This window comes from Daphnia carinata, chromosome 4, assembly GCF_022539665.2.
Source record: "Daphnia carinata strain CSIRO-1 chromosome 4, CSIRO_AGI_Dcar_HiC_V3, whole genome shotgun sequence".
NCBI lineage: Eukaryota > Metazoa > Arthropoda > Branchiopoda > Diplostraca > Daphniidae > Daphnia > Daphnia carinata.
In genome coordinates this window covers 7,358,052-7,384,633 of record NC_081334.1, presented here as the reverse complement: position 1 = coordinate 7,384,633, position 26,582 = coordinate 7,358,052, and the positions used below count along the sequence as shown (strand labels likewise).

The 26,582-nt window shown below is 39.4% G+C and overlaps 5 protein-coding genes, 1 long non-coding RNA gene and 1 other non-coding gene across 9 annotated transcripts; 3 read left to right on the top strand and 4 right to left on the bottom strand.

Moving 5' to 3' along the window:
- The first annotated feature begins 1,040 nt into the window (after positions 1-1,040).
- LOC130687767 (histone deacetylase complex subunit SAP30 homolog) lies at positions 1,041-2,641 on the top strand. 2 transcript variants are annotated; one of them, XM_059494881.1, is made up of 5 exons: positions 1,536-1,618; positions 1,676-1,733; positions 1,830-1,926; positions 2,000-2,248; positions 2,331-2,641. In XM_059494881.1, the coding sequence occupies exons 1-5, from the start codon at positions 1,576-1,578 to the stop codon at positions 2,451-2,453; spliced, it is 570 nt and encodes a 189-aa protein (XP_059350864.1). In that variant the 5' UTR covers positions 1,536-1,575; the 3' UTR covers positions 2,454-2,641. The 2 variants fall into 2 exon arrangements, with proteins under 2 accessions (XP_057366939.1, XP_059350864.1); XM_057510956.2 differs by lacking the exon at positions 1,830-1,926 and having other exon boundaries at positions 1,041-1,618.
- LOC130687744 (exosome complex component RRP45-like) lies at positions 2,564-4,320 on the bottom strand. Its single transcript, XM_057510929.1, has 7 exons — positions 4,160-4,320; positions 4,002-4,096; positions 3,767-3,939; positions 3,441-3,711; positions 3,156-3,380; positions 2,794-3,074; positions 2,564-2,722 (listed from the first exon to the last, which is right to left on the bottom strand). Exons 1-7 carry the CDS (start codon positions 4,223-4,225, stop codon positions 2,664-2,666), a joined length of 1,170 nt encoding a protein of 389 aa, XP_057366912.1. The 5' UTR covers positions 4,226-4,320; the 3' UTR covers positions 2,564-2,663.
- A 280-nt stretch (positions 4,321-4,600) lies between these two features.
- LOC130687746 (CBY1-interacting BAR domain-containing protein 1-like) lies at positions 4,601-5,873 on the top strand. Its single transcript, XM_057510931.2, has 5 exons — positions 4,601-4,697; positions 4,755-4,856; positions 4,919-5,047; positions 5,104-5,668; positions 5,739-5,873. The coding sequence occupies exons 1-5, from the start codon at positions 4,657-4,659 to the stop codon at positions 5,859-5,861; spliced, it is 960 nt and encodes a 319-aa protein (XP_057366914.1). The 5' UTR covers positions 4,601-4,656; the 3' UTR covers positions 5,862-5,873.
- LOC130687753 (transmembrane protein 208-like) lies at positions 5,874-7,270 on the bottom strand. Of its 2 annotated transcripts, none has more exons than XM_057510938.2 (5): positions 7,190-7,270; positions 6,493-6,651; positions 6,301-6,437; positions 6,156-6,240; positions 5,874-6,095 (listed from the first exon to the last, which is right to left on the bottom strand). In XM_057510938.2, the coding sequence occupies exons 1-5, from the start codon at positions 7,253-7,255 to the stop codon at positions 5,952-5,954; spliced, it is 591 nt and encodes a 196-aa protein (XP_057366921.1). In that variant the 5' UTR covers positions 7,256-7,270; the 3' UTR covers positions 5,874-5,951. The 2 variants fall into 2 exon arrangements, with proteins under 2 accessions (XP_057366921.1, XP_057366922.1); XM_057510939.2 differs by lacking the exon at positions 7,190-7,270 and adding an exon at positions 6,856-6,967.
- A 2,137-nt stretch (positions 7,271-9,407) lies between these two features.
- LOC130687774 (uncharacterized) lies at positions 9,408-19,023 on the bottom strand. The gene is made up of 6 exons (XR_009000251.2): positions 18,775-19,023; positions 10,416-10,557; positions 10,174-10,284; positions 9,852-10,106; positions 9,616-9,782; positions 9,408-9,552 (listed from the first exon to the last, which is right to left on the bottom strand). It is a non-coding gene; the product is annotated as an uncharacterized LOC130687774 (long non-coding RNA).
- On the bottom strand, positions 14,295-14,367 carry Trnat-agu (transfer RNA threonine (anticodon AGU)). The gene has a single exon. It is a non-coding gene; the product is annotated as a tRNA-Thr (tRNA).
- On the top strand, positions 17,086-25,545 carry LOC130687734 (prolactin-releasing peptide receptor-like). The gene is made up of 7 exons (XM_057510915.2): positions 17,086-17,330; positions 21,575-22,101; positions 22,351-22,565; positions 22,622-22,715; positions 23,281-23,504; positions 23,568-23,841; positions 24,861-25,545. Exons 2-7 carry the CDS (start codon positions 21,679-21,681, stop codon positions 25,275-25,277), a joined length of 1,647 nt encoding a protein of 548 aa, XP_057366898.1. The 5' UTR covers positions 17,086-17,330; positions 21,575-21,678; the 3' UTR covers positions 25,278-25,545.
- Positions 25,546-26,582: the final 1,037 nt, after the last annotated feature.

Here is a 26,582-nt window from a genome sequence, read left to right as displayed (position 1 = left end):
CAGAAAAATGGAAGTTTGTGACTTAAAACGGTCGGGCCATTGACGTTTCAGAAATCGTGGATTAAACACTTATGTCATCAGTCTACGCCATCTTTGGCTGAAGAATTGAAATAGATCATTCATAGACGCCAAATATGACACAGAAGGTAATAGAAGCTTTATGGGAAGGGAGTATAGTTGCAGAGCGTAAAACATCTTGATAAACATACAAGAGTGAAATGATAAATACAAGTGAAATCTTTAGAGTTTAATCACATGGAGCGCCACTGCAACCGTGAAATCGTAGTTACGTTATGCTATACGTGCCGGATCTTTGTTTTTACTACTTTGGGTGGGGTGAGAAATCGATAAAGACAACTGAGAATTTGTTGGTATTCATTGCTGTGGGGCTTGTGTCCTTTAAAACAGGCAAAAATCCGAAACAATTTGGCAGTCGTAGAGAATGAATGTCGGTCCATCGAAGGCAAACTAGGCAAAGCTTCTGCAATACTCATCGTCATTATTTATACTCAATGTGCATAAATCATTGAAATTAGATGCAATGTTTCTATAAAGGCATCTTAAGAAAGAAAGACCTGTCATCGAAATTCTAAAGGTTTACAGCACCATCTGTCATAGAATCACGCAATTCTTTTCCCATGACAGCGATTTCAATAAATATCTGAGAAAAATTATACTCATCTAACAATATAATATTCATATAAATATTAGTCATATAAATCCTTTTAAGGAAATCATTGTCGTCCGTTCAGTTATAATAGCTTAAAAGGCGCTCTTTTTTCTTTTTGTATTCTAAAAATTTTATTCTGCAGACTACTGATTTTTTTCTATTGTTTCTTTTCGACAAGAAATAAGAAAAAAAGCCATTAGGTGGCGTTAACTAAAGCCCTGCAATCAAGAATCTACTTTTTAAGTGCTAAAACATTTTTTTTCATTCTTAATTAAAATTTATTGATTCAAGACAGCTTAAAATACGTAAAGTCATAATTTATTCTATAACGTTTCAAGAAAGGCACCTTTAAAAAATTAATGTCTGACCTGAGTTGTAGAAGACACGCAGCGGCCTTACGATGCAGTAGGCCATGCTACCATAGCACACCGTTTTTCATAGCTTGAGGGAGAATAACAAGTGTGTATCTTGTAGAGAGAGAAAACGATTCAACTGTGTGGCTTGCACTTTGTCTTTGAATAAGCTCAATTGGAAACACTGCGAACTAGAGTTAGCTAAAATGATTATCATTTCTTAACCAGAAAAGAGGGTTGCTTCCAGTTTTATTTTCTAGATTGTATGCCAAAATCGAAATTTTCATAGCGTAGTTCAGTTTCGCCTACGTACACAACTCGTGAAAAAGCGTCCACAGTTCGTTGGTGTTTTTGCGTAGTGAGAGTTCTGGTGTCTCAGTTTCCGTCTTTCTTTTGTAACTCTTTCAAGCAATTGTGAAGTACAAAGAGAAAATTTACAGACTTTGAACATGAACGGTTTTAGTACGGGGTCGGGGGAGGAGGATTCGCGTGATTCCAAGCGAAGCCACGACCAACTCTGCTGCCTCATTGAATTTGATCAGATGATTGACGATGGCGAGCGATGTCCTAGAATGGCTGGAAACGCCTCTTACAGGTATTTTGTTTATACTGGAACTATATAATACATTGCTGTTAATATTTGCTTAAATAGTAAAAGGATTCAAAAAACTGTGCAACAAAGGAAACTTCGGCTACATATGGACTCCTCTGTAAGTCAATGCTTTTAGCCTGTGGAGACAAAAGGGACAATCATCTCCAATAACTGTAATGGTGTCCAAGTAGAAATGACCAATCTTTTGAATTAGGCTTTTACTTGGTCAGAATTTGTCCTGGACTTTTAAAAGTGTTGGAAATATTGAGCATTCCCTCCGCTTTTGGAAGACCAAGAATGGCACAACTACTGTGGAAGTCCCTTTGTCAGCTTTGTTCAAGATGTATGAAATAGCTTTTTAAACTGAGGTGATTTGTATTCCAGGCCAGACACATCTATATTTGTGATTACCACAAGAGCTTAATTCAGTCCGTTCGCGTGCGACAGCGCAAGAGGAAGGACTCAGAAGACGATTCCAATGAAACAGATCGTGATACGCTGAGTCTTCAAGAGAGAGAGCGTGATGCTCCCGAAGTTGATTTGTTCCAGCTTCAGATCAATACGTTACGGCGTTACAAGCGACACTATAAAGTGCCCACCCGACCAGGACTCAATAAGGCACAACTTGCCGAGGTAACGTACCCGAGAAATTAGCTGTCACGTTTTTTCTGCCTTTTATTGCTAACCAATGTGTAAATTGTGTGCGAATTTTTAGACCCTGATGCGCCATTTCCGGACAATCCCCATAGTGGAGAAGGAAGCCCTCCACTCATTCCTTTACACCGTCAAATCTAACAAAAACAAACTCGATCTGAAACCTAACAATGACAACTTGTAACCGTGGTCTGTTCATGCTTCAACCTTCCCCCAGTGCAAATCACGTTAAAGCACGTTTGTCTTCGAATTACTTAACTAGCGAAAGGGCGAAACTCAAAATATGCGTGCGTCTGTTGTTTTCTCCTTTGCATGTTTTAATTATTAATTTAACCTTGTAAATTCAAATACATTCGAACGAAAGGTTTCATTCGTGTTTATATCGTTTTCATTTTTAAGTAAGTTCTTTCGTTACCAGCATGACCGGCTCTTCCTCGCTATCATTTCCAATATCTGTAAACCAGAGGGTATGTAAGGGTTCACTTAATACTTTTAAAAAGCCACTGTAGAAATTTTTTTTTTACCTATTTCTTCATACACTCTCTTTTTCACTACCGGTACAGGAGGAAGTGGCTCCATTTCTGCGTCGCTTTCGCTGCTGGAAACATCACTGCTGGTTTGCAACGTAACGATTCCTTGGTCCTTGACTAATTTTGTCTTAGGAACTGACAAAGGTTCCTCGTCTGCATTTCCTTCTAAATTATGGACCGGTGTCTTGAAATATGCCCTAGCTTGTGACTGAGTGGTTATTCTTTCCGCCTCAAGTGCCACACTAGTAACTAGACCGTCATACTTGCCTTTGATTCTAAGTTCCCCAATTAAGAAAAAAAGTATGGGAATAAATATGTAACAAACCGTTGTTCGCGGCGAAGAATGACGAATATACCTTTCAGCTGCATCTGCAGCTAGACACTTCTTCAGCATTTCAACCATTTCGACAGCTCTTGATGCAGCCACGTTCGCACACGAAAGAACGGCCTCCTTGCGAATAAACACCCCGTCGCCGGATATCTGTAACGTGCAAAGCTCTCGATATGCGTTCAACCCCAATACAAGTTTTCCATCAGCTGAACGTTCTTCTAAACTTGTTGGGTCAAGAGCGTAGACTTTTCTATGAAAACAGATTTTGTAAAGTATCGTACATAGAGAAAAAAGGATTATAGCTTGTTACCCTTGATCAAAAAGGGCAAACGATAGAGTTAGAGGATAATGTAAGATAGTCAGTGGAACCGGATCACGTTCATCTAGCTGGTGAACGATAACTTGCCGGCCGTCAAGAGTAACATCAGGCCTTCTAAAGTGGCAGAGGGCGCCAAGAGCAGCCAAAGTGGCAGCATCAATCAGGTTTCCCTCGTGGTTTAATACATGAATATCAACTCGAACTTCCCAGGCTTGCTCTTCAACCAAAATGCATAAACTCTCCAAGTCAACACAGCGGGAATCTAGGTATTTTAATTATCATGTACGGAAACAATTTAAATATGAGAAATATTTTACCTTTAATGCATCTTTCAACCAGCCTATTGACTTCAATGCCTTGTTGTCCTAATCTACCAGCTTCAAAATGTTCAGCTGCCATAGTAGACATTTCTACATTGATAAACAACATTCCTTCATTTGCTCTTGATGATTTAGGGACTTGAATACTGCACGACACTTGCGCCATGACTCTGATGTATAATTTTTTTTTTTTTATGTAAAGACGAAGATGTAACACAGTGTTGAACAATACCTGGTGTTTCCAAGAAGTACCTGGCAGCAACCCCATTCTGTTCCAAATGTAATACAAGTCTTTCGTTGCTCCGAAAGACTCCTTCCGTCTACCCTCTATGGTTAATTGTTCAATATGTAAGCAAAATTTGTAGAAAAAAGGAAAACAGATAAAAATACCTGTCCTTCTTTGACAGCTTGGATTACACACTGTTTTTCACATATAGATAGTGGTGTTTCCTTCATTTTTTAAAAGGAGATAGTTTCGGCAGCCTTCACGAACGGTAACGCTAAAAGATGAGTTAATTTAGATGTACGAAAAAATTTTCTTCTTGGAAGAACAATATTTGGGCAGACACGTGCGTACGGCGCTTTGACACATGATGTTGCCAGATAGCTTAAGACTTTCCATTTGAATTCGGAATTTTTGGATTAATTTACAGGACTAAGTTTTTATCTAAGAGTCAAAATAAAATATTTCTGTTACTCAAAAACAGTTAGAAATTCTCTTTGCAGTACAATTTTGGATATATTATGAAAGGTCTTGCCTTCTAAGCTAACGGAAAGGCGAATTTGAACCATTGTAGCCTACATTGGTTGCCACGGTAACAGAAACTTGTATTACAAAACAACCTGATTTCCGTTCTTTCCCTCCTTTTCTAGTTCTTAACACTACCATGTTTCGATCACCAAGTTCCAATTCTTTGCCCCATTCCAGGTACGCACCAGAAAACAAAGTTTGATTAATTAAATATTGATAATATATGTTTTGAAGCGCCACCCAGACGCGTTTCTTACAGAACAGAATTCAAATGATTGAAAAACACTTTGGTGAGATCTGTACAACCCTTGCGGTTTATACTAGGAAAATTGCTGGGTGAGCTCTCTCTTACATCATATTCGTGTCGATCATACGCAAATTTTTAACTTTTCGCACAGTCTAAGAGACAAAGGCGATTGTCTGGCGCAGACGTTAAACGAGTACGTTGCAGCCGAAAATGTCAACAAAAACTGCAGTCAGGGTATTAAGGATTTCGCCGAAAACATTTCTTTCATATCAGACCACAGGTAATAAATGGCATTTTAAAAATTGGCGGAAATTTTGTAATAGAGTTTTTTAAAAGAGACACTTGCGTTAATCGTATGGAAGAAACTATCATTCAAGAAATTTCGGAATATGCGGGAATCTGTAAGTCAGCCATGGACGACATACGAAACTGTAGCGTCGCCTACGAAAAAGAAATAAATCACCTTAAATATGTTCACAAGCTACGGCAGCAGAACCCGTTAGGTCGTATGCAAATCAGCAAAGCAGAGAGTGATTTAGCACAAGCCACTACTAAATCCGTCCGCCTAGGAAAATCTATAGAAGAGAGAATCGATAAATTGGAAAGGAAGAAATTAAAAGATCTTATTGGCTGGATGAAAAAGTTGGCTTTAATTGAAATGAGTTTACACTCTTCGTCGCTATCGATTTTAACAAAGGCATACCAACAGCTAGAAAATGTTGATATCGAATCAGATCTAGAAGAGTTCCGGAACACTTTACGACTCAATTTGCCGCTCCCAGAATCTAGCCCGACAAGAACCCAATCAGTTCCATCAATCGCTTTGCCAAAAACGCCAACTGATATCCCGTCTAAAGTGAAAAGATCAAAATCTTTCTCGGATTACAGACAACGAGCTGAGGTGAGTTACCTTGTAGATTTTACATCTTAAGCTGTTTCACTTCGTAATACGCAGCATTTTTCTTTACTAGTCTCTAGATTCACTTAAAGTAGAAGAGTACGAAGAGCTAAAACAAACTGACCGTTCAGACGACGACGAAGAATCTGATAAAGAACCATCCCCATCGCGGATGTCGCACGTGCGACGCAAATAGGTAGTTCCATGCCAAGAGGTCAAAGTCTGATTTATTTTAAAGGTTGGTGTTAAATACAATAGCCAATACAGGAAACCTTTCACGCCTCTCCTAATGTTGTTGCCGTTTGATGCGGCGCTCAAGTTTGCGTTTTTTCTTATCGTCCTGTGCATCTTGCTCTGCAGAAGGTGCCTTTTGGAAGAACCATGGACTAAGAAAATTTTTCCACGCCATATGGAACAATCGAAACGGAACCTACGTGGAGAACACACCATATGAAAACCTATGCTGGAAAAGAGCTATTTGATGACATACCACTAGTAGAATCAGCCAAAAGTAACTGGAAATGGAAGACAAGACTTCAGTTGCACTTGTTAAGATAATGGCATCCTTAATGTGCCTGTTAACAAAACAAAATTTACAAAATAATTAAATATGCCCAATTAAGTTATTGAATTACTCAGATATTCCAGACTCCATATTTAGATCAATTCCACCATCCAACAGCTGTCCTGTTTCGCTGTATTTAGCTTTTGCCATGTATGCCATAAACCGGTAGCAGCAAAATTGTGCAAATGCACTGAGACATATCAAGACCTAAATTTTCAAAAAGAATGACCAGCTGAAGCAGTAATACTAATAGTTATCATACAATATCAAATGATGAGGTGGTGGACCAAAATACACCACAGAATAATAAATAGATAGCCACTGCTGCACCTGACATATTTCTGTAGAAGTTGAGGGTGGCAACATTTTCTTCCACAATTTGTTTTTGGCCTTTCGTAGCTTGCTTTGTACTTTTCTTTTCCTAGATAAAATTAACAAACGAAATCAATTTCGATTCAAGCATTCGTGCGAGAACTTGAAACCCAGAAATTCACATTAGATTCAATGAAATCAAAATTTATAACTGATAATTAAACAACTAAGATTTTCTTTCATAAGAACTGTATCAGTTTTTTTTTCTTTCTTTTAAAACAAATTCGGTATTTATTAGAATCAATAATCTTACTGCTGTCATTTTTTTGGACTTCGGTCGCCGACAACCCAAGCTGTTGTTATGGCAACAAGTAAATGTCGGCAGAAGTTCCAACACATCACAACGCTGCGCGATCAACGATTTAACATTTAAACTAAAAATAAAAACTAATTTGTAAATCATAATAGTAACGCCAAACTACTATCCTTTTTTTTAACAATTGAACTATCTTTGTAGTACTTTCCTATTTACTTAAGTAAAATGGTTCATTATAACGACTGCTTGCGACAACACGGACAAGTATGATACTGACACCTAGTGGTGCACAAACAAAAGAATAAGGAATGTTGCGAATATTTGTACTTACGATTAATCCTTGAACAGTAGAAATTAAACACGTTGGAATTTCATCTAGTGTTTCGAACATGATCATGTTTCCTCGGTAACGTGTACAACTAGACTTTTTCGAGGCATCCTGAAGAAATAAAACTTATATAAGACTACTAAAACGACGTTACCAATTTAAAATACCTTTTCCTTTGTTTCGTTTTGTTCTCACGCATCTTGCTAAAGCTATTCTTCGGAAATACATTTTGTTATAGTACCTACGTCAAGAAAAAAAAAACAACGGCAATTGCCACTGTTATGGTGGCCCATCACGGTCGATAGTGAAGGTCAACATCTCGAGATCCAACCAAATAGAAGGAACAAGCGTCTTCTAACAGTAAGTCAACACAAAGTTGCTATCGGTAGATCACGAATTCCGTTTACCCAAAATTCTATGTTTTCATACGTAACCTGATGGTGGCGGTTCCCGTGTCCTGGTGGACGGCTTTTCTGACGTACCAAACGACCCTATCAGATATAACTAAAATAAAAAAATTAAAGAATGTTCTAGCAAGTCATAAAGCAAGCAAAAACGGGTAAAAAAATTTGCGTACCAAGATATGGAAACACCGCTAAAGATTTAAAAGTTGTGATTCCCAGTCCGTCGAAGAGTATTCTGTTTGTATCTAGACAGCCATTGAACCACAAGAAAAGTGTTTAATTGGATTAGTTTTTATAATTTCGATTGATAAAACAAGTTGTATCACTATGGGCAATTCAAAGTTGTACTGCTTCTATTTTCCCCATAAAAATGTCTACTTCATTTGCCATAGCTTTTATTCGATGTCATATAAAACGTTTTGACACGTTATTACTCGGCATTGATCGCAAACTCTTCCTCCACTCAAAAAAGCGCTTAACTGCCGTCCAATAAAATGTAATTGACTTGAATTCAGTGCTTATTTCACATTCCGACGTCCTCATTTTACTTATGGGTGAATTACTCTAATTAATATCGACAGAGTTGTCGCAACAACGCGATCAGTCTTACCACTAGAAGACCGATATTTGCATACCATTTTGCATTTTGATTAGCTTCTAACATTATTTTTAATTCGCTTACATCCTCCACAATCCAAGAAGTGGAAGCGCTGGATAACTCGCACATGAACAATATTTTGGCTTGACATTTAGTCTTCAAAATGGATTGTATGAGTTTTTTTTTTTCTCAAATGGGGTCTCTCCCGAATCTTAAATTGTCTTTGTGTACAGCTACGTTAAGCTCTAGGCAGATGGATGCCTTTAATGGTTTCAATTTGGCTACATATCCTGTAATATTATTGGCTGGCACTTTAATGCTTTTGGCAGTTTGGCTTTATGTTCTATGCCTTCAACTGATTCTCTTGTATTATAAACAACTAGCAGCTTACCTAGAAGGCTCCCGCGTTTCGATGAAATCGTGCAAACCGTCCACGTGCAACACCTACAACAGATAACAAAAATAGTTCACCAGCGTGTTGGTTTAATGTTAATTGCTAATTGTTGCTTTGCTTTGATTACCGTGACTAATTCATCCTATTACGGCGTAGCATTTGGAAAGTCAGGAAACTGCTCATCTTCGTGTGCGATTCATTTAACGTCTTGGAGGTGTTTTGCCGACTGCTGCTCCACCACCAATGGGCCGTTCGCGCTGCTGTACGTTCAAATATCAATAAAGTCAAACACACGTCTTTATTTCACCAGAGCATTTCAAGCAATAGAAATGGCTTTTCTGTTTCGAAAGTTGCGTGATCTTTTGTTCGAGCATCGTAGAATCAGTCGATCGAAAGTAACTTTACTCTTGAGTTGTCAAGCAAAGGGGAAAGGATGCCTGTTTTACTTGGAATATTGCCTTTGCCTAAAGGTCTCGTATTCCAGGTAATACTATCAAACTCTTTGGGAATGAAATCGCTTTAAAAAATGGTTACATTACTTTTGCAAAAAGGCCGTAGAGACTGCATGTGCGTTTGTTGTCATTCTTTATCAGTTTCGTATCACGGAAGAGCACAAGGAAAGCATTCCGTAATGGAATTTTGTAGAACGGCGGTGAACGGATTGGCAGTTAAATTAAATAACTGCAATGTCGGTTTATAAAACAAACGTTTAGCTGCAATCGTCCAATACACCTGCCAAAAGAATATCGCGTCTCGCGCAATTTTCATTCAGAGGCAATTACGAACAGGATTGTATGAATCGTTTAAATAACATTCGAACCCTTGATTACCATGAGCGCCACACGGGGAGCATCGACCAACTATTTCCTATTATGTAGTTAAGAACGTACAGGTGCGCTTAAAACGAAGCTTTGCATGTTAAGTGCAGATGTTCGTCAGCCTTTGCGGTGCTTTACGCTAGAGCGGAAATCTGCATCAAGTATGTAGGCAGCCATTAGAATTGGATGGGTCAATAACAGAACATAATTCTCACCGGGTGTAGGACTGTTCATGATGCAAACTTCAAAGTGCCTCGCCTTAGAAAAGTTTTTTGTTCAAAATTAAAAGCTTCCTAGTAATTCCATCGTGCGTTCATTTTCCAAAGCACTTTGCTAACTGAAAGACTAACAGTGCCAATATATTAAAAAAGAACGATAGCATCTAATCCAATAATAAAACATTAGTGACGTCAACAATACCCGTATGCAAATTGAAATTCTAATCAATTACCTATTGCGTTTGAACAGAGTTCGGGCCCCACATATTTCGTCAACTACTTACTGATTGGCAACGCATCTTTAATTATTATACACCGAAATAAGTGCCTTGTTTCTGTATCTAATTGCTGCTTGCCCTGGATGCAACATTTATGGTCTGTAAAAGGATCTTTTTTTTTTCATATTACCTTCCAGTTCGTTTGGGTTCACCTGCTACAGTTGAAATAGATGATTATTGTTTCAAGGCACAAAGTGTTCCGCCAATGAGCTTTTTTGAAAATGAAAATTTCATTAGAAAAGGTAATATTTAAGGTATTCTAAAATATTCAACCGACAATGGCAAGCTCTTCAATTTTTCGTTCCAAAATTTTCATATTTCCGTCGTCGTTGGCATCGTTGAACTGTACAGCTGTTGTCCCAAAGGTAGAACTTGTAGGTGAAAGCAACTGTATAAAATCATCATCTTTAAGTCGTCAAGGTTGATTAGTTTAATTCTATTAGCCTGTTCCTCTCTCGGCTGTAAACTGCCTCCGACTTCCTGTATCATACTACTTGTAAAATGTGGAACGAGAATTACCTGGGCAATAATAAAAGTAATAACACGGACTCGCGTGCGCAGAGGAAACACAGCAACGTTAAGTGTAGCCGCAGTCAGGACGATCGCAAGTTTTCAAATTGGTTAGGTGCTCGTACTATGTTGTACAAGTTTCAGTCGTGCCCTGTGGAGAATACAAAAATACGTGAATAACTTACTGAGAATGTTGTTGTATTTTATATAGTCTAAACGGATTAGAGTTGCTATGGTAACTCAGCGCTTATTAAATAAAAGGCTATTCCTTCAACTCAGTCGCAGTGACGACAGTTACATTTCTCTATGATTTTTCTACTCGCACAACATGGAAACATGTGATTGACGTTCACGTATCTTAAACTTTTATGCCCACCCCTTTTTTTTAAAATACATTTCCTTTTGACTGAAAAGCTCCAAAATCTCATTTCAGAAATGGAACATTGCATAGATTTTGGCCACTGTGCGATAAGACTTTGTTGAATGCTATGCATAGAATACATTTGTTGTCGCGAGAACGTCAAGTAATAACATCAGAACAGCCGCCCACCCCATTGGCATCAAATCGAAGTGTTACTAGTTAGCTGACAAATATGGAACTTTTTTTATTTTTTACGAAGCTCGGAAATGAAAAAAAAATCGGTAAGGATCAATTTACAAATCGATCATCAGTTGATTAAACTTATTGGATACGGTAATGGGATCCTTTGGTTTTCGTGTGGTTGGCATCCCATGACCACTATAACGAGGCAAATCATTAAAATATTCAAAATAAAATTGATTGAAATCATTACCAAAAGCATAAGGTTCACCAACTGCTTTGGTCTTCAAAGGACACTCGCCAAATAAGCCGAAAGCAACAAAAACATAACCCGACAAAAAAAAAAAATGAGTCTTGATGAAGCAATAAGATAATTGCGTACGTTTAAAGCTTACCCTCACGGCATTACCTAATGCAGGAAAAATCAGCAAAGTACAAAATGTGCCGCAGAGTACGCAAAAAGCTGGGCTTACTACACTGCGCTTATTTACCGGCAGAGAGAGACGATGCGAATCAGAAAGAACCTTTGAAATTCTCAATGTTGGCTATCATAACCGCTAATGGAAAATTAATTAATACAAAAAATAAAGTGACGTCTTTGTAGTCGGAAACGCAAGTCCCCTCAATGTTAACCTGACATCTGTAAGGTCATTTCCCACTAGAAACTTTCACATACCTGTGATTACATAATAATTAGAAAATGTCTTTAACCATCTTTCAAGAATAGACCACAACAAAGAGGTGCTTCGCACGAACTAATAGCGATTCAATTACTACTAGTTCTATTCATTTTACGTGTCTTTTGAAGCCCCCACATAATTCCTTTCTTTTTATGCGTAAAGCTTTCTTTGTTGTGGGCTCTATTCCATTGATGTATTCCAATTGCCTCAACTAATAACTGACTGAATGAGGAAGCTTCAATCGATAACGACGACAGTGAACTGAATAAGAGAAACGATTTAGGAGTGGTCCATTAGTGGCGCTTGCCACGGCCTGAGAGAGCGATGTCACCGCGGGACTTTGGGGGTGTATCATCCGATATGGCATGTTTGTTTTTGCTGGCCGAATGTGTTTTTACAGATGATTGGAGTTGACGCGAATCAATAAAAGGTCAAGACGAACGAAAGTCGTACCTCGATGATGGATCTACAAACTCTGCTTTTGGCTACTCGACGACATCTTTGCCCAGGACGATATTTCTTTTTCTATCGTCAAAGATATGGAACGATGTTGTCTCGCCATACCGTCGTGGGCGGTTAACTTTGCCCAAACCATTGTTGACTCTGAACGATTTCTTTTGAGATCACCTTACATTGTCTCAAATGTAATAATCGTGAACCCCCAAAAAAGTTACGTACTGCAAGGCATCAAGTTTTCATTAAATCCTTGGACCAAACTGCAATGCAAGGGTCAGTGCAAAGTTGTTGTTTCTAGTAGGACCCATTATAGCAAGCTCCCAACTGTTAAGAGCCTTTTATTTCTAGCAGACGGCAATCGTGCAATAAGTTGTCAGATAAAAATAGTAATAAAATATAGCGAGGGCAGACGTTGATACGCATCATCAGCAAATCAAAGCTGGCCAAGCGGCTGTTTTGCTATTACCAATCTGATATCGCTACGGTCAGCTCGTCACATAACGCAATCATCGTCGGCAGATATTTTTTTTTCTCTCAATTGCCACGTCAAGGATCGATCCGTAAAGTTTTTGACAAGAAATGCGCTAAATCTTCTTGCAGAGGGAAACAAAAAATTGAAATAAATATGAACGCATCCGTCCTTTAAAAAAAAATGGATCCCTTTCAGTTCTATCAAGTAAATGAGAAAAAGTTCTGAAATTGGTCCAACTTTCAAAGTATAGCGGAGGGGATTAACAGATGTGGACTTTTATGCAAATAACACTGAAAATTGCAGGAGATTTCTAAAGTTTATGGCTTCACTGGAGATGAAAAGTGCAATATGATATTGAAAAAAAAGAAGGGAAACCCTTTGGTCATGACGCACGACGCTTGCAGACATGTTTTCTTTTTCAGTAGCGCCATGTTACCCATTTGAGCAAAAGTCGATGCGAGATACAAGAACATTCAAGTACACTCAAGCAGATTCGAGTACACCGCACATCAACGTGTCATCTTCTGATAGCAGTACGTGGCATATTCACAGTGACCTTCAACTAGCTACTAGACATTGCAAAGCTATTCTATTTTTCAACGGCTGAATGCACGGCGTTCCTCTGATGAATAACCGGGGTAAGCCCTTCGTATACCTAAGTAGGATCGTGTTGCGAACGAAGCAATAATGCAGACATATCGAGTTGTGAACGAGTTTTGCGTCGCATTTTTCTGCGAAAAGAGTAAATGCATGCAGCCAAAGAAACTGAAATTCAAGTTGTGTAAAAACAAAACGCAAAGAAACCGGATGTTTACGTTGGAGATTGCTACTCAATCCCTAAGTAAAAACTAGCAATACGGGAATAACCAGCATGTTAAATTATCACGGAGCAAAAGAGACTGGAGGGCTCTTCGGTACAAAAACGCAAGAAGACGTTTACTTTTGATTGCCATTGCGATGCAGAGATTACAAGGGCCCACGGTCGGGATTGATAATTTCGCTCAAAGATGTTAAACCTGACGGGAGCAACAAGCTATTCAAGCGCTGTCAGACATTGATCTGGTTCACCTTCTTCCGGGAAAACGCATTTCTCTTTCAAATACCAGCAGTCGAGTGAAAAGCTTTTACGATTGGATCAAATGAGCAATCCCGCAAGAGTAGTTTTTGAGTATGATGCGCACACAACACAGCCAGATAGGCCACTGCTATAAGATGTAACTTTTATGCTTTCATTCCACTATGAAAATAGTAGTGAAACCACGCAAGTTACGTCTCCGAACAAAATTTTATCGCAATACGTAAGATTTTTTTATATTAACGAATGTTGGGATTGCTTTTTCGAGTAACAGCTTTCGCGGTAGCTGCTAATTAGCAGAGGATGAATAGCGCATTTCGGTACCGTCTTAATAGTAAACTAAACCGAAAACAAAAGAAGGTCAACATTATAAACAAGCTGACGAAAGAGGATTTTCAAACGGTTAATCAAATGTAATAAAAGATTATCAAACGATAAATGATTAAACGTTACAACTTTTTCTTGCGTTATTTCCTACTTTAAAAAGTGCTCGATCGCGATCCAGTATAGACGGTAGGAGGAGCATTTCCATGCATACAATGAAGCAGTCAAATTTTCCCATTTCTACCGTTCTGAATGACAAAAATAGCTTAAAATTCAGAGTGCCTATCTGGAGAACACGAAATTATTAATTACCTCTTTAAATATGAACGAAAAAAAACATAGGTCCCAACGAGACTCGAACTCGTGATCTCCTGCTTACTAGGCAGGCGCTTTGCCATCTAAGCCATGAGACCGTTGCATCTAAAAACATTACAAAACAAAATATACCGTTGTGTAACATCCTGCACTACTTAAAAAATTATTCGATTAAAAAGACGTCAAGGAATTTGTTCATGGAAGACAAATTGTTCAACGGCGCTTTCACCCACGGCTAACTGACAAGCCAGGAATAGCAACCCAAATGCGTCAGTAAAAAAAAAAAAAATCGAAAATTGCTTTCTAATAACAGATAACGAAGACCAGGTGTCATGCGGTCATATAACAATTTATTTTTTAATAAAGCCTCGATGGGTTGATGAAGGGAAAGTCGGCGATACACGGATACAATTGACAAAGGGCAGAGTTATTACTGTGTAAGGCGACTTAACTTATTCCGTTTCGATTCCCCTCGGTGTGTAATAAAGTCCCTGCGCTGCGATTGTCATTTCTGAGTGCTACGTATTTTGGCAATGTCCCCGTTTTCCTAATCACATCTTAAGTCCTGAATACTACAACACAATGACGTTTTTTGATTTGAAAGTTATTGACGGCGTGTTTACTCGACTAGAGAAAATAACAGGGGACCCTAGATGGATTTGAAATATCGAACCCGGATGTATGTACATAATGTATATGTTAACAATAAGTTGAGACGGTGAGAATTTTCCAGAATGGAGAAGTGGAGGGGTAGCGCACGACGCCATCAGAAGCCTTCAATATGAAGGCTAAAGGATACACACAAAAATACATAAAGAAGGAAAATGGCTTTTCCATCGATCCCCCTTGATCTTTACTTCTGCCAAGGCCCGATAGGAGGCAAAGAAAAGGGGGGGGGAAGGTATTAGGCGAATAAAATATACCTATACAAACAGGTAGGGTTTTGTACATCTGAAATGGGAATACGCCGTCGAACGGAAAGTGAACGATCCCAGAAATCGACTTATTTCAGTAAATGGCCACTGCCAATACATTTTGGCACGTTTCACTTACGTTCAATTACAAAGTTCAACGCAAACGGTGAAAAACTCCGCGTTCACTGGAACACCGTAAAGTGACAATTTCATTTAAACCTCTTACTTTCGCGAGCTCCACCCCATCCCCCCCCCCAAAAAACTGAATGGAGTAGGACGACTTGCCATGCATTTTTTTCGCCCACCTGAGACGCTGTACGTCATCAAAACCTAATGATTTTATTCAAGGGGAGAAAATGAAAAAAAAAATATAGAGGAACTATAGTCGAAACCATTGCATTCCAGGCATTTGAATGGCACCGTTGACGACAGTCGACTCTCATAAAAAAGAAGATATAAAACGTGAAACTTGAAGAATGACGGAGCTTTCAACGCGATAAGAAAGTTCAATGTTAAGCCACCTACGACATTGTTGTAGATTGGTATAAACCGAGAAAACGAAATGCGTAAGAAAATTTTTTTTGTTCGCATACAAAGAAAAAAACGGAAATGGTGGGTTTAGCGAAGATGTGCACGGGATCCTCGCAAAGTTTCAAATAGGTAAGTTAGCTTGTTTCGTTTTTTAAAGATGAGACACCAAAAACATGTTGGCATCGATCCATTGACTTAAGAGCCCTAACCCCTTTTTTTTTCTCTCTGCTTTCATCATCCAGGATTGTAGACGGAATCGAGATATATAAGTAAATCGGCTGGGCGCTCGACTGGACAAACAAATAGATCTCAGTGGGACACACTATAACTCCGTTTGGGCTGCCATTAAAAGAAAATTCGAAACGAACGAAAAAGACGAACGCTTTTCTAATTTTATATCAATGCGGAAATGGCTTGCATATGTCAATCGAACGTTTCATTTTCACGCTGGCCAAACCCAAAATGAGCTGTTGATATTTACGAATTTACGGCCAGTCAGCGAGCGTATTTACAAATATTTCAGCTAGCGACTCGTAAACATCAGAAAGTGGGGGGGGGGGGGGGTACACATTCTCCGTCTATTTCCGTTTGTGCCTCACGCGCGTGAAAATGTTGGAACACGATGGCGTGATCACCAAGTAGTCAAAGCAGTTCAACCATGTCCTAACTTGGAATGCCTTTAAAAAGGCTGACGTGAATAGGAAATTAATACAACAAAGGCTTTCTGACTTGACATGTCCAAACTTGTGCGTGAATGCGCTTCCATTAGTTGTGCCAGCCGTTTGAATCGAAAAATTTGAATCCATTCAATAACTGTCTTTTACACGACGCCTTAGACTTTTTAAACTTGTTCTGCCCGTTACAAAAAAAAGGCGGAAAATGTCCGATGGGACACATGCAAATAATTCCCATATCTTTCCTACCTTACGAAACTTAAAGGCTTCGTGAACCAAAAAAAAAAGTGAAAACCTAGTATTCACATTTCCAGTTTGATAGTAAGGCTAAAGAATTTTTCAATCTGTTCAAGTACTACGTGGAGCCAACCAGGCTGAAGGGGGCCAACTTGTATCAAATATACTACCAGAACAAAAAAGAAATAAGGAAAAAAGAAAAAGGTTACCCCTCACAAATATGGGAGGCAATATCGCCCTAGGAATTGACGAAGACCGATAAGATTGAAGGATCTTCTCTGTGCCTCTGGAGCTGATTATATGTTGCCCTCTCCATTTCATAACATACAAGAAGACAAAAACTTTTCTTAAAAAAAAGTACGCCCCCTATTTTCCTTTTTGATATACTTTGCGAGTTTTGCAAGACTCATCCCGATCGCGCCTGTGCTACGGTCCCGCACGGGGTTGTGGACCACCTCACTCACGACTGGCATGTGCGCTCGGAAGCTTCTCACGTTTTTTTTTTACTCTCGCTTGATCTTTACGGGAGGGAAATATTATCACAGTGAGGTCTGGTCGCTTTGGATTCAGTTGCTGATCGACTGTGCCAATGGATAGAGGTCCACGGGTTCCTCAATCTAACACACCACGGTTTTAATTTCGTTTAAAGTGTACCTTCTATCAAATGCTCTACTCCACTACGAAAGCACTTCAGATAACACAAAGGTAAAACAACTCTTCCCTTCCTTTTTTTTTTTGCGTGTGTCTACTAGGTAAATAATGGGATACAAAAACCGGATGTTCAGCTCTAGAAGATGGCACTTGTTTCGGTTCAAAGAGTATCTTACAAAACAGAAAAGAGTGCATCGTCACTGATGCATGGCAAATTGGATTTCAAAAAGTGTAGACAACATTTTTCTTTTTTACCGTTCGAAAGCATCGTCGAGTGACACAAATTGAGAGAGAGGGAACACTTTGATAAAAAGGAAAAAAAAGCATTTAGGATTTTGTTGTTCGGCTTGTACCTTCACGTCAGTTACAGATGGCGAGGCCGTTTAGCAAACTTTTGGAAAAAGTGAAATGAAAACAATAGGATGAAAAAAAAAAACAAGTTTAGCAGTTTAACCAAGATGCAAGTTAAAATTGATGTTAACGAACAGAAATTAGCTTGCTGATTTTGTGTAACGTCAATATTGATATCTTTAATACGAAAATAAAAAGGAAGCGATATAATTAAGTTGGAACAACCCGACATTCTTTTATTTTGCTCCTTCCCCATTAACGCTCAATGATTTGTCACAAAAAAAAAAAAAAAAAACGGAAAATCACTTTGGGATATAAAGGGAGATCGCCGGATATAGAAGATAAAAGAAAAGAACTCATGACGCTGACATAACAAGAAAAAAAAAATGACCTGAGGTTTCACAGTGCGATCAAGGGTATCACCATTGATGATTGATCAGATCGACCCAGTTCACGTAAAGATATGCGGGGTTTAATCAAAAACATTTGTTTTGTTTTTAAGTTACGGCGCAATGAAATAGTTGAATCAATATAACGATTTATCAAACAAAATTTGTGACCCTCCCCCCTCATTTTTAGCAGAGATAGAAAACTTCCTTGTTGTACTTAATCGGGGTGCACATATATAACCACAATTGACATTCGATTTATCTCCGCTGAAAATAAAAGATTTAATCATAAGCGAGAAAGAACTCATCCCGCCAATACATGTCTGGGCAACGTAAAAAGGCTTTGGCGCCAAAATCGCCTTGACTTCAAGAAAGCCATTTGACGCCAAAAAGATATCAGCAACAACGAACAACCTTAAACTAAAATGATCGTCAGCAAATATGGCGATCATAATGAGAGCCAAAAATACTAGGGTATCATTTGCAGCGCCTCGTTTTCAATAGCGCATTGTGAACCTCCGTACCTGACCCTGTACAAACTCGTGTCGAAATCGATAAACAACCCACAGCACTGGCTACTCAATTGTTTACTCAATCGACTTAAATAACGAAGAAAAAAACACAAGAAATAGACAAACCAACTACTGCTGTTAGTTTCTTGCCCCGGGAGAGGTGTATCGGTAACTACGAAACACTAGACGAGCAAGAGAAAAAAAAGGGGCAAAGGGTCGATTCAAATGGAAGTGGACACTTACTACCTATAGATGCCTTTCTTAATGGCCGGCAGGATCTGTCTGACAACAGCTGTTGTGTTTGGCAGTGTCTGTTGTCGTTGTTTGGAGGTCCAAGATAAAAAGACATGTAATCTTTCTTTATCCAGAAAAAGGAAAATTTCAAGCACTCACAACTGTTGTGTTTGGCAGTGTCTGTTGTCGTTGTTTGGAGGTCCAAGATAAAAGACATGCAAACTTTCTTTATCCAGAAAAAGGAAAATTTCAAGCACTCACAACTTGCCAACTCGTGCACGGTGCAGAACAAGACTGAAAGTTGGGCGCCACACGAGTACCATTAACTGAACACTTTCGAACAGCGTTGCAAATTGAAGGAATTGAATCATTTTTAAAAAATTAACATTTTATCTTTATTATTATTTTTTTTACACCTTTTTTTTTTCAAAAATAAACAACGCATTATTTGAAATTCAAGGTTTCGTCCGCATTATTACCTTTTAATTGCATTGCTGGAACCTCGGCTTGCAGACAAGAACAATCGATCTTAGTCGTCGAGTGTTCGTCGCTGATGGCGCCATTTCAACTTTCAACTTGTTCGATGTTAAAACTTTTCACAAATGCGAACTTGGCGTCGTTGATGAACCTTCTTCTTGTATAGAACTCTAGTACCGAATTCTTTTGTACAGCAATCTATTCTATTCGTTCAGTCTCGTTGAAGTATTTAGGTCCTATTCGAAAATAGTGCTTTAAATTTATAGACATTTCCCTTTGCCAAGACAAAATGGCCGGCAGCCAAAGAGAACACAAATCCTATTCGGTATACACATTACAACTGGTCGTGTGTGTTTAGTGCACTTTCTCGAACTCAAATTATACACAGTTATAGTGTAACATCAGGCTGTTAGCCCAGAAAATAGATGAGGACTGGTTGGAGTTAATCAATGTTCATATTTCTGCCCTACCACAAATGGACAGTGGGTGGCGTGTAAAAGTGGGACTTTGGGATCGTCTTTTTTTTTCTCATTCGACAAAAGTAGCTAATATATTACCCAAAGATTATAACGGAGGGTTAGCGTGACGACTAGACTCAATCCTTGTCATTTCCAGAAGCCTGCCTATTAGACATTAATGCCGTCCTAGCAATCGTTCCCTGAGTCACGTCTTTGCCTAGTTGTCGAGGCAACGCCATTTTTGTTTTGCTTCCATTGCCAGACTCGACATTTTTAAGTTAAACATACACCCGTTGTTTCTTCACTTTTCCTTTTCTGGGAAACATTTGATATTAAACATGACTTTTTTTCTTCATTCGACTGGCGTAAATAAACAAGGCACAGTGAACTTGGTTCGTTATGATTCCTACTGACACATCTAATTTGCATCCCTGTTCGAAAAAGAAACAAAAATTTTGTTTCCTTGGTTATATATTTGGGTGTCGACTAATGATGAAAAGACTTGATCATGTCTAGGCTTGTGCAGTTCATTTTTAACAAGGTCTTAAAAATTTGAGGTTACATAATCCTCGCCTACACCATCAACACGTTTCATTGAACTTTGTTATTTTCTGGCTGTGTCATTAAATAACCATGTAAATGATAAGCGTTGTGAGTCAAAGTCAGTTGTGTCGTCCCGCCGCCATCAATTGTTGATGATGGAATTAAACCAGCCAAGACGGTGGATTTACCACACCGGAACTGGTTCCCCGTCTCAGTGTTACAGCTTGTGCGGAAAACGGAAATGGCATTCCTCTATTCTGTGATTATATACAAAGCAGTACGCTTATACAGCTTGAAACATGGTATACTGTGCTGTGTACAGCACGAGTCCATTAACTCGTTTCTTTTATGTAAGACGCCCCCTATTCGAAAAACGTCCCGATGCTAAACAAATCAAACTGACGTCCGGCAAAATTTTTTCCACGATGACAGCCATGTACTCTGACTTAAGTTGGTGTGCAATATTTGAAAGCAATAACACGCTGTATAGATTGATCTTCGCCTCCATTGCGAATATGTACACATTTTGATGGCTGCGGTTGTTGCCTATTGATTTTCCTTAGATACATATTCCAATTTCTTATTATTATTCTAAAGAACATCCCCCTTTTTTTATATAATCAATAATGTCGTTTTGTTTGTCCTTTTTTTCTTTCTCAAACCCTTCTACTTTCTTTTTTCTATATATGAAAGAGGCATTGAATTTATTATTATTTTTGTGTACGTGAAACTGCGGGGTAGACAGTTGATCGTTGATTGCTTTCGACAACGCGTGAGGCATCAACGCTGTTATAATCAAAGTAGACGAAACAAAAAAAAATCTTTTCGAGGATTAAGAAACTCTGTGGGAAGCTTCTGGCATGACGGTTCGCGTTTTTTTTAAAGAAACCTGAAGCCTTCATTCTTTTGTTTAGTTTAATCAAGAAAGATGACAAGTTTCCACCGTGAATAAAGTCGGAATTCTTTTTCTTTTCTTAAAATTAAGAATCGGAAAACAAAACACGAATGACGTCTTCATTTGATGTTGCCCGATGCTAGAAGAAATCCGCTCTTTCATCAGCTGCATCATTACCATAAAGTCTGATTTGCACACGAAAAATGCTCGTAGATTCCTCGATACGAAGAAGTGATGAAAAGAACTTGTCTTGGTGACAAAAAATTGAGATCTGTTCGTCACGGTTGATTGCGTCAGCGCTGCACGAGAAAGACTTGGTGACACGTCCAGGATGGGATTTTTCTTTACGTATTCCACATGCACATTGAATAAACTTTCCTTGTCGTAATGGCTTTGAAAATATCGCCCTATTTACAAAGTTTATTTTCTGGTTGGGCAGGTTCATTATTGTAGAGTCGGCGCTGCTGATTGCAGCCGCCTGACATTTGACACGTCAAAACGAGAAACGTTCCTGTTATTATTGACAAACCAAAATAGACCAAGATGGCGTATGAAATGCTTGATGATGACATGGCAATCAACAATGTGAGCAGTAGTCTGCTCTTGACGACCGGTGGTGTTGGCGTCAATAACAATAATCTGTACGAGAGTAACACGACGAACTGGACGAATTGGGCGAATTGGACCAACGAGGAAGATTACCTGAAAAGCAGCCCCGTTGTCCAGGTGAACATCTACATCTTGTACGCCGTCATCTTCACAGTGGGACTGGTGGGAAATGTACTCGTCGTGTTCGTCGTAGCACAAAACAAGGCCATGCAAACAGTCACCAATTGTTACATCGCCAATCTCGCCCTGTCTGACATTTTGCTCTGCGTATTGGCTGTGCCCTTTACCCCACTCTACTTTTTCCTCAAAGAGTGGATCTTTGGCAAAATCCTTTGCCACTTGGTGGCATATTCACAGGTAACATTTCACTCTGATTCAATCGTATCAAACAATTTGATGTGAAGAAGAGAATCTTTTGTTCTTGGAAGAAGCCTTTAGGCAATTCTACGATATCTAGAGGAAAGAGGATTCTGTAGTTGAATCTGTCCCACCATTGCACTTTGCACACATATCTAGAATTCATCTGCTTGACTTGAGCTAGTGGATTTTTAAGTCAAGTCAGGATTTAACTTTAAACTTTTGTGTGACATTGATTGGCTGCTACAGGGGACTTCGGTGTACGTGTCGACGCTGACGCTGACTTCCATCGCTATCGATCGCTTCTTCGTCATCTTGTATCCGTTCCGGCCACGCATGAAAATGACCACCTGCTGGATCACGATTTGTGCCATCTGGTTGGTGGCCCTCTGTGCCACTCTTCCCTACGGTATTTTTGTTGACATTCGAGTCATTGGCAACGTCACCTACTGCGAAGAAAGCTGGTAAAAATTCAATATTCTTCCTCCCTCATTGAATGTTAATTTCACATTTTTCACAGGACGTTAGATTCTGACCGGCAAATCTACGGAGCCGTTACGTCCGTCATGCAATTTGTTGTCCCTTTCGTTATTATGGCCTTCGCCTATACCAAGGTAATAATGATCAATCTACTCCGCCTTTTTTTCCGCTGGCTTTGATTGGGTTCGAAACTGTTTCGAATTCAAAACCTCGTCAAAAAGCTTTCAACTTCTCCAAACGCTTGATGACTACGTTTCCGGGGTAATAAGCCAATCGGGAGAAGAACTTTGTTCAACTGTTTTTCGTTTTTTTTTTCAACAAGAATCCAGTTGTTGGGTGCCAATCAAACGTCCCGTTTTCCGTAAAATTCCATTTCAATGCACAGCAGAACATTACGTATCCAATCATTGACGTTGCAATCAAATTTTACGTGTACGTTATTAATTGCCTCGAGATCTCGTCAACTTGAATAATTAGTTTCAACGTTGCGGAGAGATTCGTTATTAGCACGCGTTGATCAGAAAAGTTTTTAGCAGTTCCCTTGGGTTCCGATGGCTTGCAAAACGGAATAACGAAGACCTCATTAGCGACATGGTTACATATAAGAACATTTACGATGATTATATATCCCTGCCAAGTATAAGGAGTAAGGGCAACTATCGATCGTTGTGACAATAATAAAAAACGACTGCCTAATAGGTGTCGCTCAAGTTGGCCGATCGCAGCCGGGAGAAGGCCAAGATCCGTTTGAGGAGCTGCCGTGGAGAAGAGCTGGATCGGGAACGGAAGCGTCGCACCAACCGCATGCTCATCGCCATGGTGACGATATTTGGGGCGTCATGGATGCCCCTTAACCTGATCAATCTGCTCAACGACCTCTATGCCGAGTCAATGGCTTGGTGGAAATACTACAATCTCGCCTTGTCAGTTGATCACCTTTTCTCATCGTACCTTTCAATTGATTCAAATTCCATTTTTTTTTTTAGCTTTTTGGCTCACACGATAGCCATGTCATCTACTTGTTACAACGTATTCCTTTATGCCTGGCTCAACGACAATTTCCGGAAGGAACTCAAGCGCATTCTGCCTTGCTTTCCAGCTCACTCCGCTTCGAATAGCGTTCCAGCTGCAGCTAGCGTCATGAATCCAGGGATTGGAGCCATGGCTGCTGATGCTGTTTCAGCTGTTAATCGGAAGCGTTCCGTCAACGGAGAGCGTGATTCTCATCCACGCTCAAATCAGATGATTCAATCAGCTCAGGTAAGCCTTTAGATCTAAAAATTCCGCTCGAATTACTACCCCCTCCCACATACACACACCTAAGCAAAAATATCTTTAGATTAGATTGCATCTTGAATATTATTTCGACCATCCCAATAATTAATGTCTTTATCTATCGTTGTTCTAATCGATTTCTCAAAATCAAAACATCTACTTACCCTTTTGTTTTAACCGATACCACGTAGGTAACGTTCTTTTTAAAGGGGAATAAATTGAAAAATAAAGAAGAAGCGAGAAAATGATGCGAACACAATCGATCAGGATTGTTCTTACTGGGCGACTTTTTAGCCTGTGGACAACGATATTTGCTGCCAAGAAAAAAGGGGGGCCACAGACACTCACAAAAAAAAGAAGTGGATAGCATTGCAGATAGAAAAGAAGTGGTACTTGATAGAGTGCTATATAGGGACAAGGAAATAAGGATTCGCTTCGAAGAGTGGCGGGACGTTGATGGATCGGATGGGACCGCCATCTAAACGAATGCCAAACTGATGGTTTTAAAACCTACAGCGACGGACGCCCACCCAAAAGCTCCTCTATTATAGATATGTCTCTTGTATGATTTCTCTATTGGTCGGCGGCTAGCGGTGCGTTTTCTTATGTGCTCTCGATAAAAATTGAAGGGGGGAGCCATCATCATTCATAACACTCTTAGATCGTGCCTCTGTTTCCAAAAAAAAAAAAGGAATTTAGAAAAATGATTTATCGTAGAGTACCTACACGCCCTTGGTATCGATAGTGGCATCTCAAAGTCCATTTGATATACGCAGTCTCTTCGTTGAACCAAAAGATCGTTACGAGCAATGCGGGCAAAATGTTTACATGTTATAATTACGTGTCATTCGTATCTGGAGCATCTTGAATTATTTCATTTTATGATTTTGATTTTTTCTTTTTTTTTCCTTTTTGTTTTTTTCTCCTCTTTTTTGGGGTCGAATATTTCGTTCGTATTCGTCTTGTTTCTCTTTTTCTTCTCGCGTTTCTTTTTGTGAATCTAGTCAGAGTCTGATGGTGATGCTGAATGTGCTACATGTGTGCAGATCCTGCTTCCGGGCGAGACGGAAGACGGTGAAATGATGAATAACGACGAGCAGCCAACATTTGAACCCATGACAACGATAACGAGTACGGTTGAAATCACGGCCAATCCCGTCGGTTCATCTCCCGTTGCCGAAGGCAAGTTGGCCAATAAAAACATTGTTGATCGGAATCATCTTCACAGCAGACACCAGCAGCAGCCATCGGCCATGATTGAACTGACCCCCATGACCTATTCGTCCGTCACGTCCGACACCTGCCCCCAGTGTTCCTCGGCGGCAGCCAAGACGTCTTTCATGACATTTGACGAGCTGGCTGACGCCATCGTTATCAGCAGCGCTAACAACCCATCAACTGCAGCCGTCACCAACTGTTAACACACGCGGCTGTCGCCACCATGCAGAACCACAAAACAACATCTTTCCTGTCAATTCAATGTTTCGATATAAACTGCAATTTGTTTTTTTGTGTCGCCTGTTTCTGAAATGAGAAAATGCTGTACAAAGCTGGTCAAACCCCTCAATTTGTTTGAAATGAATTCGTGTTAAATATATACATTTTGCATGTCGTTTTTTGAATGTTATGGACGTTGAAGCGCTTTGATTGTTACAAGAATGAAATATACTCGACTATGACGCTATCAAAGATTATTATCTTTCACTTCACTTGTTTATAATTACGTATTTTTTTAAAGAATAATCCGTCGTACGAAAACACATTTGCATAACAGGTTTTTAAAAAAGTTCTATCCAATGTGTCGTCGAGTGGAAATACACATCGCTAAGAATCTCATAAAAGGTCTTACGTGAAAGCACGAGAAAAAAACAAGAAATTCAAACAAACGTGAAACGTAAACAATGGGAAATCTGCCCAGCAAGATTCACGCCCACTACTGTAATGCGGTGCTACAGCTGGATCGACGCGGGAATATTCTCACGATGCACCACTCTCACGTTCTGCCTGATGAGAATTTTTTTTTTCTGTGCGCAATCGATGAGAAAAAACGATCGACATGCCTGAGCTAATTTATTTGCAGCCATTTAACCTGACCTGTTTGAAAAGAACAAGATACACGTACAGAGAAGAACGCTGCGGACGGAAATGATGGCGAAAGAGGTTCCTCTCATCCCAACGAGATCCATTCCGATGAATTGTGAATGTTCCGAATAAAAACTGTTTGTTTTGATTGCCCCCTCTCGCAATAGCAGCAAAGCTGTTGGATTGCATCCAAAAAGGAGAAACCTACTGTATCCACTCTACATTTGTTGGACAAAGACTTTGATGACGACTATCTCGTTGCTGTGCAGCGTTCGCCTTTTAGTACACAAACGCAATCTAACAAAAACGATGGATTCCACGAGAAATCTAGCAGCTCTCAAGCGAATTGCCCCGCACTTCTTTATTGGTTTGCGTTTAGTCCCCCCAAAACTCTGTCGCCTTGTTGATGATTTATGCATAGTCTCATTTAAATTTGGGCACGCCATCACGACACGCTCGTATAGTTACATTTTTAGTGCTCCCTAGTGAACTTCATGTACCCCAACATTTCGTAAGAACATTCTCGGATGAGATTCTTTGATGAGATGCAACAGTAATGCACAACAACTCTAAAGCTTTGCAATACTTTTATCGGGACTTGTAGATATACGCAAATAGCTGTTTGACAATGAAATGAGAAGGCA

Coding starts and splice junctions, on each gene's coding strand:
- LOC130687753 (XM_057510938.2), bottom strand. CDS start 7,255: ATGATCATGTTCGAAACACTAGATGAAATTCCAACGTGTTTAATTTCT. Junction 6,438..6,492: donor CCACCTCATCATTTGATATT/GTATGATAACTA, acceptor TTGAAAATTTAG/GTCTTGATATGTCTCAGTGC. Junction 6,241..6,300: donor ATGGAGTCTGGAATATCTGA/GTAATTCAATAA, acceptor TTTTGTTAACAG/GCACATTAAGGATGCCATTA.
- LOC130687767 (XM_057510956.2), top strand. CDS start 1,473: ATGAACGGTTTTAGTACGGGGTCGGGGGAGGAGGATTCGCGTGATTCC. Junction 1,734..1,999: donor GGCTACATATGGACTCCTCT/GTAAGTCAATGC, acceptor TTTGTATTCCAG/GCCAGACACATCTATATTTG. Junction 2,249..2,330: donor ATAAGGCACAACTTGCCGAG/GTAACGTACCCG, acceptor GCGAATTTTTAG/ACCCTGATGCGCCATTTCCG.
- LOC130687734 (XM_057510915.2), top strand. CDS start 21,679: ATGGCGTATGAAATGCTTGATGATGACATGGCAATCAACAATGTGAGC. Junction 22,102..22,350: donor ACTTGGTGGCATATTCACAG/GTAACATTTCAC, acceptor TGGCTGCTACAG/GGGACTTCGGTGTACGTGTC. Junction 22,566..22,621: donor ACCTACTGCGAAGAAAGCTG/GTAAAAATTCAA, acceptor CATTTTTCACAG/GACGTTAGATTCTGACCGGC.
- LOC130687744 (XM_057510929.1), bottom strand. CDS start 4,225: ATGAAGGAAACACCACTATCTATATGTGAAAAACAGTGTGTAATCCAA. Junction 3,381..3,440: donor TTTGCCCTTTTTGATCAAGG/GTAACAAGCTAT, acceptor CTGTTTTCATAG/AAAAGTCTACGCTCTTGACC. Junction 3,075..3,155: donor GCTGCAGATGCAGCTGAAAG/GTATATTCGTCA, acceptor TGGGGAACTTAG/AATCAAAGGCAAGTATGACG.
- LOC130687746 (XM_057510931.2), top strand. CDS start 4,657: ATGTTTCGATCACCAAGTTCCAATTCTTTGCCCCATTCCAG. Junction 4,698..4,754: donor AATTCTTTGCCCCATTCCAG/GTACGCACCAGA, acceptor TATGTTTTGAAG/CGCCACCCAGACGCGTTTCT. Junction 5,669..5,738: donor ATTACAGACAACGAGCTGAG/GTGAGTTACCTT, acceptor TTTCTTTACTAG/TCTCTAGATTCACTTAAAGT.